At 61.6% G+C, this 15,877-nt stretch overlaps 1 protein-coding gene across 3 annotated transcripts; it reads right to left on the bottom strand.

The window, feature by feature from the left end:
* Positions 1–1,353: 1,353 nt before the first annotated feature.
* On the bottom strand, positions 1,354–15,631 carry Pank4 (pantothenate kinase 4 (inactive)). 3 transcript variants are annotated; one of them, XM_090335980.1, is made up of 19 exons: positions 15,447–15,631; positions 11,587–11,669; positions 10,688–10,902; positions 10,216–10,399; positions 9,890–9,982; positions 9,466–9,619; positions 8,984–9,228; positions 8,531–8,612; positions 8,203–8,303; positions 6,316–6,471; positions 5,077–5,189; positions 4,882–4,969; positions 4,216–4,367; positions 3,546–3,601; positions 3,339–3,388; positions 2,831–2,935; positions 2,340–2,440; positions 2,171–2,239; positions 1,354–1,814 (listed from the first exon to the last, which is right to left on the bottom strand). In XM_090335980.1, exons 1-19 carry the CDS (start codon positions 15,598–15,600, stop codon positions 1,601–1,603), a joined length of 2,415 nt encoding a protein of 804 aa, XP_090192106.1. In that variant the 5' UTR covers positions 15,601–15,631; the 3' UTR covers positions 1,354–1,600. The 3 variants fall into 3 exon arrangements, 2 of the variants coding, with proteins under 2 accessions (XP_090192106.1, XP_090192108.1); XM_090335982.1 differs by having other exon boundaries at positions 8,984–9,165; XR_016536023.1 differs by lacking the exons at positions 1,354–1,814; positions 2,171–2,239 and having other exon boundaries at positions 2,352–2,440; positions 2,831–2,901.
* Between the last annotated feature and the right edge of the window lie 246 nt (positions 15,632–15,877).

The following is a 15,877-nucleotide window of genomic DNA, read 5'->3' as shown; positions in this document are numbered from 1 at the left end:
AGGACACTTGCTTGTGGTAGCTGTGCCCGGAGGGCAGAGGCAGGGTAAAGGGTGGAAGCCCTCAGCTGGAGAGGAAGCCTCACCAGAGGGTCTGAGCGCTGATAGGATACATGCCAGCTTGACTAGCAAGGTCTGCGAGTGAGAGAGCCAGGATGCAGCGAAAGGACACCTGCCAGCCCAGGGCCTCCCTCTATTAGGGAACAAGGCAGAAAGCAGACCCCATCTGTTCCAGATGAGACAAGGACAGTCAGAGACAGGGTGGGCAAAGGTGCTGTGGCTGCAGGCCACAGGGCCTTGGCTTATGCTGGGAACTCAGTGCATAGGAACAGCCTCTGAGATGGTCCTGGGCAGGCTTTGTGGGGAGTCTGTGCCAGAGACCTCGAGGCCTAGGCCAGACCTCTGCCCACCTCTCTACCTCCTCCAGAGGGCAGTGGGTCCTGGTGGGCCTGTGGTGGGCTTGAACTGGGTGGGAGAAGCCTAGTGAGGACAGCAGGTGAAGATGGGGCAGGGTCCCACAACGCCTTGGGAAGGCCACAGAGGTGGCTGGAAGGTCTCCCTATTACCTGGGAACAGCAGACTCAAGCCTCTGGGCTGTAAGCGGGGCAGAGGGAGCTGGATTTTGCTTGCCTGGCATGCCTGCTGCCCCAATGGCAGCGTCTGTGAGAGCTAGCTGCCCGGGGCTGACCCATCACCACTGGCACACAGGTCCAGGGTCGCTGGCATCCTGACACAGGGCAGTGGGGGGGGGGGTCCACATCAGCTCCCAGGGCAGGCCACACTGACGTACAAGGGAAGGTACTAGGGCAAAGCCCAAAGACCCTAGCCTCCCTACCCAGGCTGGGCTAAAGGGCCCGGCCCACAGCTCTCAACAGGGTCCTCCTGGCCCAGGAAAAGCGGTGTGGGGTTTGTGGAAGCACAGGTCGGAGACGGGCAGGGTGGGGTGGGAGTAGGGCACTGCCATGAAAGGTAGGCACAGTGCTCAGAGGCTTGTGGCCTTGCCTGGCGCCTGGTTTTCTCTTGATTTGAGGGGCCTGCGGCAAGCAGGCCTCTGTACCCGGGCTGGCAGACAGCCCAGGTACACCACAGGTGGTGGGTCGGCCGAGGACGGAGCAGAGCAGCTGTGAAAGCACAGGCATCTGGTATACTTCCAGATACTTGAGCCCTGGGCTCAAGGCCACGGCAACAAAACCCACAGCAGCGGCGAGGCTCTGCTCCACGCCTGCAAGAGCCCTTGAGGCTCTCAACGTGGTGGCCGACTCCTGGTGCTCTCGAGATCCGAGTCATCTCCAGGAGCAGTGGGACGGGAGGGGACATGGCCCGTGTGTCCAGGCACTGCCTCACCAGACAGGCACACACAGCTATGCATATATTTATATATATATATATATGTGTGTGTGTGTGTGTGTATGTATATATATATATATAAAAGATTATTTAACAGTTAAATACATTCCATCAAGTGTCACTGGGGACCAACAGCACGGGCTGGCCCGGGCACAGGCTGGCAGCTCTGGGCCACAGCAGCCCAGGCCAAGTGCTCTGGTGTGGACCGGGCCGCGGGCTGCTCTGAGAACACTGCAGATGCGCTGTGGGTGGGCTCTCACTGCACGGGAACCTCATACTTGAAGATGACGCTGAAGAGCTGGCCGCCCAGCCGCTCGGCCAGCCAGGCATTCTTCACCACAGCCAGCTTGAGGCTCTCACAGCGCAGCGCCGCGTGGTAGTTGGTGTGAACAGCCCGGCCCATGCCCTCGATCACCACCAGGTCGGCGCCTCGCTCCCGCACCAGCACAGCCAGGCCCTGGTCCAGGCGGCTTCGAGGAGGAAAGGAGCAGGGTCAGCACGAGGCCGGCAGGGTGACTAAGCCCATGTGACACTTCTCCAGGAGGAGGTGGCCAGCAGAGCATGCAGGGGTCCCCCAAGCTCCACTTGCTGCTACAGGGCTCGTCTATCAAGCTTAGCTTCCTAGCACCTGCTGGAGCCACAACACCTGGGGGGGGTGGTCTGCTTTGGGCACTCCTGTGGTCACCCCAATTCTCACTCCCAGTCCACTTTCTACAACAGAGCTGGCTGGTACAGGAGGCCCTCAGAGTCACACACAGCCACCCCACCTCTGCCTCCCCGCCCCGAGACAGCACGGGCCCGTGGCCACCGCTGGCCGTGCTGTTACCTGAGGTCCAGGCACGGGGAGCTGGAGCCCGTCTGCACGAGCAGCAGCTTCTCTTCCTGGAGCGCCGAGCTGCAGGGCACAGGTGGTCAGTGCCAGCCATGCCCCTCTGGAGGGCTCCCCCGACCGCTGGGCCCACCCCCCACCAGCTCTGCACACCGCCAGCACCTACTGGACAACGGGGTCCATGGCTGCGATGCGCTCTGCCACGAGGAGAGACTCGCCGTATGTGACGTCATTCAGGGCGGGCCCCGAGTTGCATGCCAGGATGACCTGCAGGGAAGCGCTCTTCAGTGCCAGGCTGCTGCCCAGCACGGACCAGCCTTTCCCTGTCCCCTCCAACCTGGAGGCTCTGGGGCCTCTGGGACAGAGCAGAGCCCCAGGGCAGCGAGCTCCCTGCACCCTGCACTTGTCCCCCCTGCCGGCCTCGTGGGACAGGTTGACACCCCTCCCTCCCCAGGCCCCAGTGAGCAGTGTTCCAGGGGCCTGGGTCAGCCCTGCTCTGCTGTCTGGAGCCCAGGCCACCACAGGTCCAGACCTCCACCCAGCCACACCCACACCTACCTGCAGTGACCGCCGCCGCCGCTGGGGCCCGCAGGGGGCTCACCCCACCGAGTGGAGACGCCCTGGGAAGGGTCCCACCCATACAGCCTGTCCACTCACCTCCGTGCCTCTAAAGAGTAGCTCCCTGACAAAGGGGAAGACTCCCAAAATGATGTCTATTCCACTGTTATCTGCGAAAATTAAGGCACATTTATGAGGGGGCCCCTGTAAAACAAAACCAGGACGTTCAGTTGGGAACAGGCGCATCCACGCACTTCACACACCACCACTCCGCGCCCCACAGGGCTGGCCCGGGGCCTTGGGTCCACGGGCAGTCAAGGGAGCGGGCGCCTGCCTGCTCCACTATAGCAGCCCAGAGGACATCGGGGCTCAGTGCAGGTCAAGCAGGGAACAGGACGTTTCTTTTCTCTGCAGTGTTGGGGAAGGAACCCAGGGCGCAGTGCTTCCCCGGCTCATGGACACCTCCGCCATCAGCCCCACAAGACGAGGCAGTGGGCTGTGCCCGTACCCCGGGCGCGCCCATCCCCCACTGGCCTGATGACCGCCAGCCTGGCCCTGGCCCCTGGCCAATCTCCCTGGGGCAGAGGCGGGAGGCAGCCCTGCATACCTTTAGTCTCTGCAGCCACTCGCTGTAGGAATCCACAAGCCAGGGCCGCTCTGTGGGGACAGGAACCCAAACAAATGAGCACCAGGCTGCCTCTGTGGCCGTGGCTCGCCTTCCCAGGGGGCCAGGAGCTCTGTGCTAAGGGATCGCATCCCCAGCCCCTGCCAACCGACCACCTGCGTGACCTGCTGAAAACCAGGGCATTCCTACCTTGTAACTTTCTCTTGGCCTCTTCAAACCCAAACCTGGGGTCAGACTCCAAGACGCTATGGAGAAGAAAATGAAGTTACCACTCCCATTAGCCACACCACGCAGCCACACTTGGTGGGGAGGCCACCATGAGGGAAAAATGATGAGGGTGGGGCAGGACAGAAAACGGTCCTCAGTGTTTGTCTGAAACACCCACCAGGACCCAAGTGGACCAAGCAGGCCTAGGACCCCAGCAGAAGCTGGGAGGGCTGGGTCTAGCCGCCCTGTGGTCACTGAGTGGGCCCCGGGCCTGGGAACGCAACTTCTCCAGCAAGGAAGGTGTCAGCCCAGGAAGGGCTTCCTCGGAAGCCGCCTACGATGAGGAAACCCAGAAGGGGTGCGGAGGCGGCTGGCTCACCCTTTACTCTGGAGTTGAACCATCACGGAACCTGCTACATGTCACCATGTAGATTTGGGCTTTGCCCACTGGAACTGTCACCTCCAATGTCAAACCCACAGCTCCTCTGCACCATCCCGCTCAGGGAGGCACAGCCTGGACTCTCAGGCAGAGCTGGGGTGGCACAAGTGCCCTATAGCCCTGTCTCCGGCCCCTGGCCTGGGAGCTGGGCTGGGCCGGGCCGGGCGGCCTGAAAGCGGTGGATAAAAGGCAGGGCCTGGCCGGGACACCTACTCAGACACAGCCTTGGCGCCCCAGTCGAAGACGTTCCCGGCCAGGAGTCCCTTCACCAGCGCCAGCTGCCGCTCCTCCCAGCCCAAGGCATCCAGCGCGCGTGTCACACTCTGAAAGCACTTCAGCGCCAGGCCGTTTTCTTGCTGCTTCACCTGCAGAGAGAAGTCAGCCCTCCATGCTGAGCAGGCCTTCCGGCTGGCCTCAGAAAGAGGGAGGAAGCGGAGGACACAGGAGGCTCTCTGTGGAGCGCACCTACGAGCCTCTCCAGGCCATGCCAGCCTAAAGTGCCATCTGGACGGGCTAGGAAAGTGGGACCTAGGTGTGAGGACTGGCAGCCGGGCAGCGCTGGATGCAGGTCTCAAAGCATCCCGCTCCTCTCAGAGAGTACACGCACTGGCACGGATCCGAGGGCACTTGGGCCCTGGGACAGGCAGCTGCGCCTTGTGGTGGCCCCACAAGCCCTCCATCCTCACAGCCCACCTAGCTACTTGCTACTCATGAGACCGGAGACCTGGAGGCCTGTCCAGTGTGTGACTGACTCAGGCCTGTGGCTGCTACCAGGCCTGCAGAGCCCTGCAGGGCACGACACGCTTGCTGCTCTGTCTGCTGCCTGGCCACTGACGAGGGAGACCCGGGAAGAGGCCCTGCTGCGGCCCACAGGCTCACCTTGGAGTAGGGGTCTGGGAAGCTGAACTCGTTCAGACAGTGCTCCCTGGTGTCCAGCAGGCTGCGCACCGTCAGGGTCCCGTAAGCACTGGGGCAGAAGCAGGACAGTGTGGCTAAGCACGAGGCCTGCCCAAGGCCCCCTCCCACAAGGCCACGGGGTGCATGTCGGGAGCCAGCCTGGCCTGTGGCACTCACAAGGGCTGCTGCCGCAGCGTCTGCAGCTTACTCCAGTACTTTTGCCGGAACTTCTCAGCCCTCTCTGCTGCATCCACAGACTCGGGCTGGCTGGCCACAGCCCGCTTCACCACCTACGACACAGGGTGGGCAGAGGCTCCTGGGTCTACCCTGGGCCACGGGCAACGTTCCCACAGGCCCTGTAGCCAGGCACAGGCTCTTGGGGGCGGGGCCTTCTTCTCCCGGCAGGACCGCAGGCTCTGTGGCCTTGTCTGTGGTGACAAGGCCATTTGCCTGGTGTTTCACCATTCATGAGGGCCTGACCTGTGCTGTTCTCCTACATCTCCTGTGGGAGACAGAAGCAGGCTCGATTCCGGCACCTCCCTGCCAACTGTGAGGCCCAAGGCTCAGACAGGAGCCACTTGGGTAGAAACCAGACAAAAGTAGGAGCTCCTACCACAGCACCAGAGGCCCCTGTGGCAGAGTACAGGAGGAGCCCCCGGCCTCCCAAAGGCTGCCACGCAGAATGCCTGCCCAGCGCTGGCTAAAGAACAGTGGAACGCTACACCCTATCTCCTGGGCCCATGTGGCACCCCCAGCGATGCCACAGCCTCAGAGGCTGGGACAGGAAGAGTCCCAGTGTGGAAGGCACGTCGCCCTGGTGCATGCCGGAGGCAGCCGTGTGGGCTTCACGGCAGAGGCAGAGCAAAAGGGTTCCAGCCCCATCAGATGAACCGATGACTGCTCGGGCCTGGCTTAGGAGCGTCTTAGAAGCCTTTTGACCTAGCCCTTCCTCCTTTCCCTCTGCTTCTTGCGATAAAGCCTCCTTTTTGTCTCTGCCAGATATTCTGTCACAGTGACAAAACCCCCAACCCAGCAGGGCCCCTCGAAGCCGCTGCAATCCTGTTTCCAGAAGCAGAGAAGCAGTGGGTGTGACGGGTTCCCCTGGCCCCGTGGCAGTGGAGGCCGACAGGAGGCTCACCATAGGTGAAACCTGCCATAGCTGTGACTTTCCGAAGAGATGCCCCACGGCACTTCTGCGGTACCTGAGGGCACCGGCAGGCCCCCGGCTATGCCACACAGCAGGAGCTCGCTTCCTGTACTTGAACCCGGTTCCCGTGGCTTTGGAGACCCTCCCTGCCCTTGGCTTTGCCCTGTGCATCATCAGAGAGCTGCAGCAAGCCAGCTTTGGAACGGCCCTGTTGTTTCTGGGACTATGCCACTGGAGACTCAGGCTCCCGCCACGCCTCGGCCCCTCACCCCATCCAGGGCTTCCTCGAAGCAGGTGAGCCAGTACTTGCGGGCCAGGGCATCATCAGTGAGGTCCACGGTGTCTGGCACATAGGAGGATGGGTCCTGGAGGAGGGGAAGGCTGACCAGGGGCCTCTCCAGCCGGTCCATCTCCAGCAGGTCAAACTGGGAAGGCAAGCAGGGGTAGAAACCATGGGTTTTCAGGAGTAACTCGTGCTCAGATGCAGCTCCTGTTCTCCAGAGGGGCAGATGGGACTTCCCTTCGTCCCTGCAGTACAGCCCGGATGGGCCTTCCTACAGCCTCCTGGCCATTCCCTGGACTTGTTTTCTGGCCTGGCAGTGGGGTGGATCTACTCCTAAAGGTTTCAAATCTATCCCACCATGCACCACATCACCAGCCCTCTGAGTTGACCCCCCCCTTTCCACAGTATCGGGGAGCCCTTGAACTGACTTCCAGTTGCCCCCACACTATTTTCTCCTGGCAGGCAGACTCCGGAGTTGTTTCTCTGTCCCTGACATGCCCACTTCTGCTGCCTTTCCTTAGCCTTGTGGAAAGTTTCCCAGCCCCCCAAACACCCTCAGCTCTGCAGACACTAACCACAAAGGACTGCAGGACTGCCCACTGCACACCGGCCCCAAGCTCCACTTAGCTATGTCCGTGGCCATGGATATGCCATGGCCACCTGCAGCAAGAACACGAGTATGTCAAGAGTGACCACTCACACACTGGAGTGCAGCTGTTCTGGGCCAGAAGAACAATTAAAGGGACATAGCATAGCCAAGAGTGATCTGTGCCCCAGGGGCTACTTTGGCCAACTATCAGACACATCACACACCTGGGCCTGGGCCCTTCTGTGCCAGGTGCACTTTGGTCTGAAATGAGGGAGCAGACTAGTGGCCCCTCTGAGCCACCACCAGTACAGTGACATCTAAAGGCGACACCTCCCCCCACATGGCAGGGAATTCCCAGACTGGCAAAAGAGGGGTGCAGAGGCTGTCACCAGGTCCCTAGTTTTCCTCCTGCTTGGCACAACTAGTGGCCTTCATGGCAGCCAGTTTTCCTGGCAAAAGGGAGCTTCAAGCCTTGGCTCTGGCTCCACAATGCCAGGCGGCCTGTGCTTCCATGACACCCACTGCTGGGGCAGGTGCTCAGTGTCACGCAGGCTCTGCAGACATGCCCTGTCCTCCAGGTCCCCCCGAGGGCCCTCTCTGTGCCCTCCCTGTGTGTGTAGGGCAGGTATCTCAGCAGCAGCAGCAGCCACTCGATGAAGTAGGTGCCCAGGAGAAAGACAGTGAGCACTGGTTCTGGAGAGTGCTCCACTCGTGCCTGGCCCAGGAACGACCAGAGACAACGGGCATAGACAGCCCCAAGCCCTTGGATACACGCCCTCACCAGGAGCAGCTTCTATTAGAGTGGCCAGCGGCCTCCTCCTGGGATAGCCTGGGATGGCCTGGGATCTGTGAATCCGGCCTTTCCAAGATCTGTCCCAGTGTGTACGGTGAGTTACAAAACCATGTGCCAGCTGCAACACGTGACCGGGGTGCCTCAGAAACCCAGAACTGGCAAGCTGTGCCAAACAGACACCCGGCCTGCACAGGTATGATGGGGAGGGAGCCTCAGGTAGGTTCTTACACAGGTACGAAGTGCCTAGACATAAAGGGCCTCACCCACACAGGGACTTGAGGAACAGTCTGGCTCCTTCTAGGAACAGCGGACTTGCTCAGGTATGGGGCAGAACACTGGCTGAGGGCAGGTGGCCAGTCTACCCTAGCTCCCCCACCTTGGGGAGAGGCCCTGGCTCCTGACCTTGCTGCCTGCACAGCCCTAGACTCCTGAGGCAGCTCTCCCTCCAGCGACGACCAGGTGTGTGGGGGGGAGGGAAGGAGACTACTCACTGTGCCGCTCCGTGTCCGCTGTGTCAGGCAGAGTTCGGGCGACGTGCTCATCAACCCGGAGCTGCCTGCGTAGTTCTCGCCCCAGCTGTACTGGTTAGGATCTGGAAAAACGAGAAGCCCGTCACCGTGTCAGCCTGGCCCTTGATTCAAAAGGGAAAAGTGGGGGAGGAAGAGGGATAAAATCATGTGTTTATTCAAACACTAAGAACACCCGCTCCTGAGGCTCCTGAGGCCCTGAGGCCGGCCACTCCCCACCCTCCACCCTCACCTCCTTCCCCACAGCCCTGTGTGGCCACTACTGCTCAGAGGAGCAGCAGATGCTACTTACTGTCCTGCTCAGCTCCTTTTAAAAAGGCCCCGATGGCGCCCAGGTAGCCCTCGTGTCTCAGGAACAGCGCCTGGACTTCTCCCTGCCGGAGCCAAGTCCACAGGCAGCTGGTCAGTGTCCATCAGTGCTGTTCTAAACCAGCCCTGCCTGAGGCCCCAACTTCTGCTCACCAACCGCCCTGGGGACTGGCCCTGGGTGCTAGGGAGCAGCCTGTGTCTGAGGATGCCAGGGGAGACCTTGGCAGACACTGCTTCCTCCGGGAAGCAGCCCAGCAGAGGCCGGGGTGAGGTCTCGTCAGTGACCACGTCCTGACTGCCTATGCCTAGGGGCAGTCTCACTCTGTGCTAAAAGGCAGAAAGTCTGGAACGAGTCGGAGGGCGAGCGGTGGGCCGTGCCAGGTGGGGAGGGGCTGGACGGCAGCTCGCGGAGCGTCCAAGGCCCAGTGGTCCGCACCTTGGAGAAGAAGTTGATGCTGTAGGTGATGGTATGCATGGTCACCGGGTGGCCCCGGATGAAGAAGCCCCCGAAGTACACCCGGTCCAGGCTGTGCAGCCTGGCGTAGAGGCAGGCCAGCTGCCCGATGTCGTTGCTGATCATGTGCAGCAGGCTCTTGGCTACGTCCTCTTTGGAGAACTCTGAGGGGAGCGGGAGCAGGGCAGGCGTGAGGGGATGGCACCGGCCGGCCTGTGCGCAGGCCCCTGTGCGGGGTGCGTGTAACAGGTGATCGGGCTCTGGGGCACCCAGACCCCTTCTCCTGACAGGCACGTCCTTGGAAACCAAGGCAAGTGGCACTTAGGTGTCAGTGTTCTGGTGGACACTAAGCAGGCCTGCAGCAAGCAGGAGCTGTGGGGCTCCAGGCTGGCCTGCAAGGCCAGTCTCCATCCCCAGGAACTCAGGGTGGGCACACTCTGCGGTGGGTCAGAGCCAGGAGGTACCTCTGTCTGCCGTGGCCGACTTCCCGAAGCTGCTGGCGATGAGGTTGCCGCTCAGCCCTAGGGTCTGGTGGGCACCGCCATAGATGTCCTGCACTAGCATGTCCACATTGGCGTGCTGGCCCTTGGAGGCCAGCTGCAGCAGTTCATCAAACTTCTGCAGGGGGCAAGGCAGGGTGGCTCAGCAGTAGGGCCTCCACTGCCCTAGAAACCAACATGCTAAGGAGCGTGTGAGACGCTCCCCTCATCACTCAAGGAAGTCAGAAGCTGGGTCCACTCCAGCAATCTAGTGCCCACCCCCTTCCCTGCCCCCGTTCAGCTACGGAGTCCTGTGCCCACACAGCTAGGACCACGGCCTCCTTACAGTGACCCAGACCCAGACCTTCCTGAACAGGGGCAGCCAGCAGCGGTCTCGCTGGCTAGTTACCTTTGTCTTGGTGAGCAGAGCCCCGAGTCCCCAGAAGGTGCCACCTCCAATAGAGCTGCCGCCGATCCACTCAAACCGGTCCTCCGTCTCCACCTGGGATGGAGCCAGGGAGAAGTCAGCGGCAGAGCCCCCGGGCCCAGGCTGTCCCCATCCACTCTCGAGAGGAGCCACAGGGGCCGTGGCACCGACCCTGGCAGCAGGGCCTGCTTGCCCCTCTGACACTGGACATTGTCTGTGCCCTGTGCCCAGCACTGGCTCCACCACATGCGATGATGAGTTGCCACCGGGTTGTTACTTGCTCAGAGTTCTGAGAAGTAGAGTCCCACCTTCACAATAGAGACTCCAGAGCCGATGTTGACCAGAAGATATGGGAAGATGTTGGGGTGATTAGTCTGAAAGCGGAACTCGGGGTTGGAGTCTTTCTGATACATGAAGGCCTCATGTGGGATGTTCTTCAACACGAAGTTGCACCCCTTTATCAGGCAGGTCATCACATCTTCCTTGTCTACTCTGCAAAGAAAGAGCCCAGCCATGTGGCACAGTCCCAGCCCCAGAGGGGACGGACCACGGTGCACAGGCCAGGCAGTGGCACAGAGCTGCTTGGCTATGCCCATGAGCCCCAAACTGAAGAGGCTGAATCTCATTCTGAAAGACACATCTGCTTCCAGCAGCCACTGCCAAGGCCTCACCTAAACATAAAGGCAGGAACTACACAGGGAACCCAGCTGTTCCTGGCCAGAACACACCCATAGGAAACCAGGGGGCTTGGCCTCCCTTCTGGGACCCCTCCTCACTTACTTTAGCTGCAGCTTCTCCTCGATAAGGTCCTTGAACTTGTATGCTCCACCCCCCGTTGCCTGGATGACCTTCGTCTCTGTGTTGACCAGGTGGTCTTTGATGAAATCCAGGCAGGCTTCAATGTAGGTGTTCTCAAACTTGATGAAATGCAGACGAGCTGTCACCTCTTCCTGAACTGAAATCTCATAGGGAGGCTCATGGTCTTGTTCTGTGTCCTGGAAACCAGGGCAGTGATGAGCAGACCGGCTCACAGAGTTCTGACCCGGGCAGGACATCTCATCAACCACCACGTATGCAGAATGTGAGATCAACTCCTGGGCCCCAGGAGAGAAGGGAGGAACCCAAGATGCCTGAGAGCCTCAGGGAAGCCTCCTTGGGAAAAACCTGTCCCAAGGAGCAGGAAATGAGGGTGTTGCCACGGAGGGTTAGAAGGGAAACTAAGTGAGGAGTCGGGGATGGCCTTCATTGTCAGAAACTTCCAGGAGGCCCTCACTCTATTTTCTGATGATGAGCAGGAAATATTTCTCTCCTTTGTCCATTCCTCCCTTCTTTAACTCCCTTACTTAAAATAAAATCTTTGCTAAAACTTTAAAAAGGATAAATAAAGCCAAGTGCCAGCAGTTCACGCCTGTAGTCCTAGCTACTCAGGAGGCTAAGATCCAAGGATCAAGGTTCAAAGCCAGCCTGGCCAGGAAAGTCTGTGAGACTTATCTCCAATTAACCACCAGAAAACCAGAAGTAGTGCTGTGGATCAAAGTGGTGGAGTGCTAGCCTTGAATGAAGAACTCAGCCCAGAGTTCAAGCCCCATGACTAACAAAAATAAATTAATAAAACTTCCAGGACAACCGAGCTGATGAATGTGAGCAGCAGAGAGACAACAGATGAAACCATGGCTTACCTTTCCTGAGTGGTCGGAAGACCGCACTCTGGCCACTTTGTGCTGCACTGTTGAATAGTAGGCCAGCTTGGTCAAGGATCCACCTACAAAGGGAAAACACACACTGAGAAGAAATCAGAACCCAGATGAAGGAAGCCTGGAAACCATCTTCCTCAGGCTCTCCAGGGAATAGCAAGGCCAGGGTAACCGCCTCCTCATCAGGGGACTGCAGCCTCTGTGGGCCAGACATCGGTGCTGTGCAAGATTACAACAGGGGAGGAGCGTGCATGGTGGCTCACAACTCATCCCAGCTACTCAGGAGGCTGAGATCTGAGGATCAAGGTTCAAAGCCAGCCTGGGCACAAAAAGACCTGAGACTCTTATCTCCAATGAACCTCTAGAAAACGGGAAGTGGGGCTGGGCTCAAGGGTAGGGTGGTAGCCTTGAGCTGAAGAGCTCAGGGACAAAAATGCTCAGGCCCAGAGTTCAGGCCCCATGACCCACCAAAAAAACTGGGGGAAGGAAGGAGAACCACCGAGTTACAACACTGACCCCGTGGAGTGCTGTCCCCTCAGGTATCTGGCTAAGTGAGTCCAAAGAGTTCCTCCCACACACTCAAGGGGGGCAGTGCCATTCGGCATCCAGTGCATGTGGCTGTCATGTAAGAAAATCCAGCTTCACCTTCTCATCTTGACAGTGGCCAGGGAAATGAGCTGGCTTCCCATCAGCTAGGGAATGCCAGCCGTGTCTGTTCAGAGGCACCGTGTCTGTTCAGAGGAATGGCTGGCAGGTGGTTGCCACCAGCAGGCAGGGACCAGGCCCAGCATCAACCGTCCAGCTCCTGGGTGCCCTGAGCTGAAGTTAGCTCAAGCCCCACAAGCATCCAAAGGAAGTCAGACAGAGGCCTCTGGGGACCAGCCTCTCAATGTCACAGGGGGGCCATGGCACGTAAGGGGACGCTGAGCTCCCAGAAAAGCAAGAAGCCTTTGTTCACCTTAGACACACTTCAGAGGAAAGAGTCCCAGAAAAGGCACTGCCAGAGACAAGCCACAGCTTGTCCTTCCTGGGCAAAGAAAAGGTTCAACTGTGTTCAAGGGTGTGTAGGCCTACGACCAACAAGCAGGAGAAAAATCAGAAAGCTCAGCTACACAGAATGACCGCACAAACTGCCTTTCCTACATGGCCAGACAGGGTCGTGGCTGGGGGAAAACCTCTCCCTGGGCAAGTGAGAAGGCTACAGTGATTTCAAAATGGTTGTACTGTGAGAAAGTATCAAGGGAGTGTGTCAGAGCAAACAGCCTGGTCTGTACACCGATGTGGAGACAGCTAAGGCATCCCAGGGCCATAGTCCAAAGGCCAAAGTGAGCAGGTTAAATACCTGCTCTAAGTGCCAGGGTGGCCAGTCCTGCCTCATCGGGCTGTGACCCGGCCTATGTCTGATTAGTGAACGTGTCACAGACTTAAGCTCATTCCCTGGCTGTCCTAAGCCTCTGAGCTCTCCTCCCTGCCCCCATGCTGGCCCCAGAGTGGTACCAGAGTGGTGCCAAATGCTTCTTGTCCAATTCCCCATCCTCCCCAACTCCCCCAAATAAACCACTGTTCAAGACAGGTACTATACAGATGTGAGGACAAATCCTAGGAGACTCCAGAAGTTACTACCAAGTCCCAGGTCACAGAACTTGTGTTTGGGGTGTTAGATTTAATTCACTGGCATACCTATGCATGCCAGGAGCAAGCATGCTGGTTTCTGTGATACCCCCACAGTGCCCTGCTCTGGAAAGCCCACGAAGGTAAGGCCTCGGCTATCTACTCCTCCCCTAAGAGGCAGCACACGGGGTGGGGTGCTGGCTAGTCCAGTGAGAGAGGTAAAGTTGGCTCCCTGGTACAGGCTTCTGTGCCCTGAGGCTGGCATCAATCTATCTACTGATATAGGGGTCATCCAATGACCTCTGTATTCACATGCTTGTTTATCATGCCCGGGGGCCATTCTCCCCTCACCTTCTCTAGCCCTTCCTTTCCGCTCTGGGCACCACGGACGGGCAGGACCACCTGGTCCATGCCACGGCCCCAGGGCCCTCCTCACCGGCCCTAGTAACACAACATCAGGCCCAAACTACCAGTATGCGCTCATGAACTGATGTCCCCGGGTGCTTCCAAAGAGGTGAACCAGTGCGGCTGACCTAACGTTGCATCTGAAAGAGCAAGTGTGCTGCCAAGGGTGCGGAGCAGCTGTGGTTTCCTGGACCCACAGGCCCGGGTGAGGGAAGAGGAAATGGGAGAAGCCTGTCTCTACACATGCCGCTGACCCGGCACCTGGCTTTAAGGGCGCCTGGGCCAAGGTGCCCACGGGGTCTGGGAGGCGGTTTGACCTTCCATCACCAACAGCAGCCAGGGGCCCCCTGAAAGAGGCCTGGAGGAGGGGTCCCATCCTGGCTCTGCCACCTCCTCACAGGGGACCGACCTGCAACAAGTTGGCCCCTCTTCTGGTGCCCGGGTTAAACGGGGTGATTCCGGCCGGTGTGGGAGGGGTCTGGCACCGGTGGTGCCGATCCACCAGCCCCAAGGGGGGCGGCCCGGGGGTCTGGGGAGCTGAGGTGGCCCACCATGCGGGGGCCAGGGTGAGGGTCCCCGGGGACCCGACGGCGGCCAGCTGTCAACCGTCGGAGGAGAGGGGTCTCTCGAGCGACCCGGACTGCGGGGGACCCCGGGGACCCTGCAGCAGAGCAGGGCCCAGCCTGTGGTGCTGTGCCGGGCCACCCTGGGACCCGCACTGGGGCCTGCACCAGACCCACCACACCGGGACCAGGACCGGGGACCCGCCACACGGGGGACCAGGACCGGGGACCCGCCACACGGGGGGACCAGGACCGGGGGACCCGCCACACGGGGGACAAGGACCGGGGACCCGCCACACGGGGGACCAGGACCGGGGGACCCGCCACACGGGGGACAAGGACCGGGGACCCGCCACACGGGGGGACCCGCCACACGGGGGACCAGGACCGGGGACCCGCCACACGGGGGGACCAGGACCGGGGACCCGCCACACGGGGGGACCCGCCACACGGGGGGACCCGCCACACGGGGGGACCCACACCGGGGACCCGCCACACGGGGGACCAGGACCGGGGACCCGCCACACGGGGGACCAGGACCGGGGACCCGCCACACGGGGGACCAGGACCGGGGACCCGCCACACGGGGACCAGGACCGGGGACCCGCCACACGGGGGACCAGGACCGGGGACCCGCCACACGGGGGGACCCGCCACACGGGGGACCAGGACCGGGGACCCGCCACACGGGGGGACCAGGACCGGGGACCCGCCACACGGGGGGACCCGCCACACGGGGGACCAGGACCGGGGACCCGCCACACGGGGGGACCCGCCACACGGGGGGACCAGGACCGGGGACCCGCCACACGGGGGGACCCGCCACACGGGGGGACCAGGACCGGGGACCCGCCACACGGGGGGACCCGCCACACGGGGGACCAGGACCGGGGACCCGCCACACGGGGGGACCCGCCACACGGGGGGACCAGGACCGGGGACCCGCCACACGGGGGGACCAGGACCGGGGACCCGCCACACGGGGGGACCCGCCACACGGGGGACCAGGACCGGGGACCCGCCACACGGGGGACCCGCCGCCCCGGCCCCGCCGCCCCGGGCAGGCCGAGCCCTCGGACCGCCGCCGCCCGGACCACGAGCCCCGAGTGACCCCCGCGGGCCGAGCCGCCCTCCGGGCCGGGCCGGGCCGCCGGGCCGCGGACTACAAGTCCCGGCGAGGCCGTGCGGCGGCCCGCGCCCCGCCCGTCGTCCTTCCCGCCGCGCCCGCCTCCGCCCCCGCCGGCCCCCGCCCGCCGCCGCCGCCACCTATGTCGATGGCGAAGCGCTTGGCGTTCTCCAGGTTGCGGAAGATGTCGTCCGGGGGCAGCGTGATGCTCTTGTCCAGGCTGTCCCCGCTGCTCCCGCCGCCGCTCGCCCCGCACGCCGCCATCTTGGAAGGGCCCGGCGCCTCGTCGGCCATGGAGCTCTGCGCGCCTCGGTCCGCCCGCTAACCGCCGCGCGCATACATTATGCTAATGAGGCGCCGGCCCCGCCCCGGGGCGGGGCGTCCGCGGGAGGGCGGGGCGTCCGCGGGGCGGGGCGGGGCGTCCGCGGGGGGCGGGGCGTCCGCGGGGTCCTTCCCGGGGGGCCCTGCGGGAACCTGCCGGGACCTCCCACGACCGGAGCCCCCAGGCGCACGTGACCCTCCGTGCACACTGGAGGAGCCCGGGACCCCCCCCAGGCTGATGGGTCCAGTA

The sequence above is a fragment of the Megascapheus bottae genome, chromosome 6 (assembly GCF_031878675.1).
Source record: "Megascapheus bottae isolate mThoBot1 chromosome 6, mThoBot2.hap1, whole genome shotgun sequence".
Classification (NCBI taxonomy): domain Eukaryota; kingdom Metazoa; phylum Chordata; class Mammalia; order Rodentia; family Geomyidae; genus Megascapheus; species Megascapheus bottae.
The sequence above is the reverse complement of the archived record's forward strand: the minus strand, read 5'-3'. Positions and strand labels throughout refer to the sequence as shown.

What these genes read in the sequence shown, in the direction of transcription:
- Pank4 (XM_090335980.1), bottom strand. Translation starts at nt 15,600, where the DNA reads ATGGCCGACGAGGCGCCGGGCCCTTCCAAGATGGCGGCGTGCGGGGCG. An exon ending in CTTCCGACCACTCAGGAAAG is followed by an intron (nt 10,903 to 11,586) that starts GTAAGCCATGGT and finishes CCTGGTTTCCAG; the next exon opens with GACACAGAACAAGACCATGA. An exon ending in TACTCTTTAGAGGCACGGAG is followed by an intron (nt 2,441 to 2,830) that starts GTGAGTGGACAG and finishes GCTTCCCTGCAG; the next exon opens with GTCATCCTGGCATGCAACTC.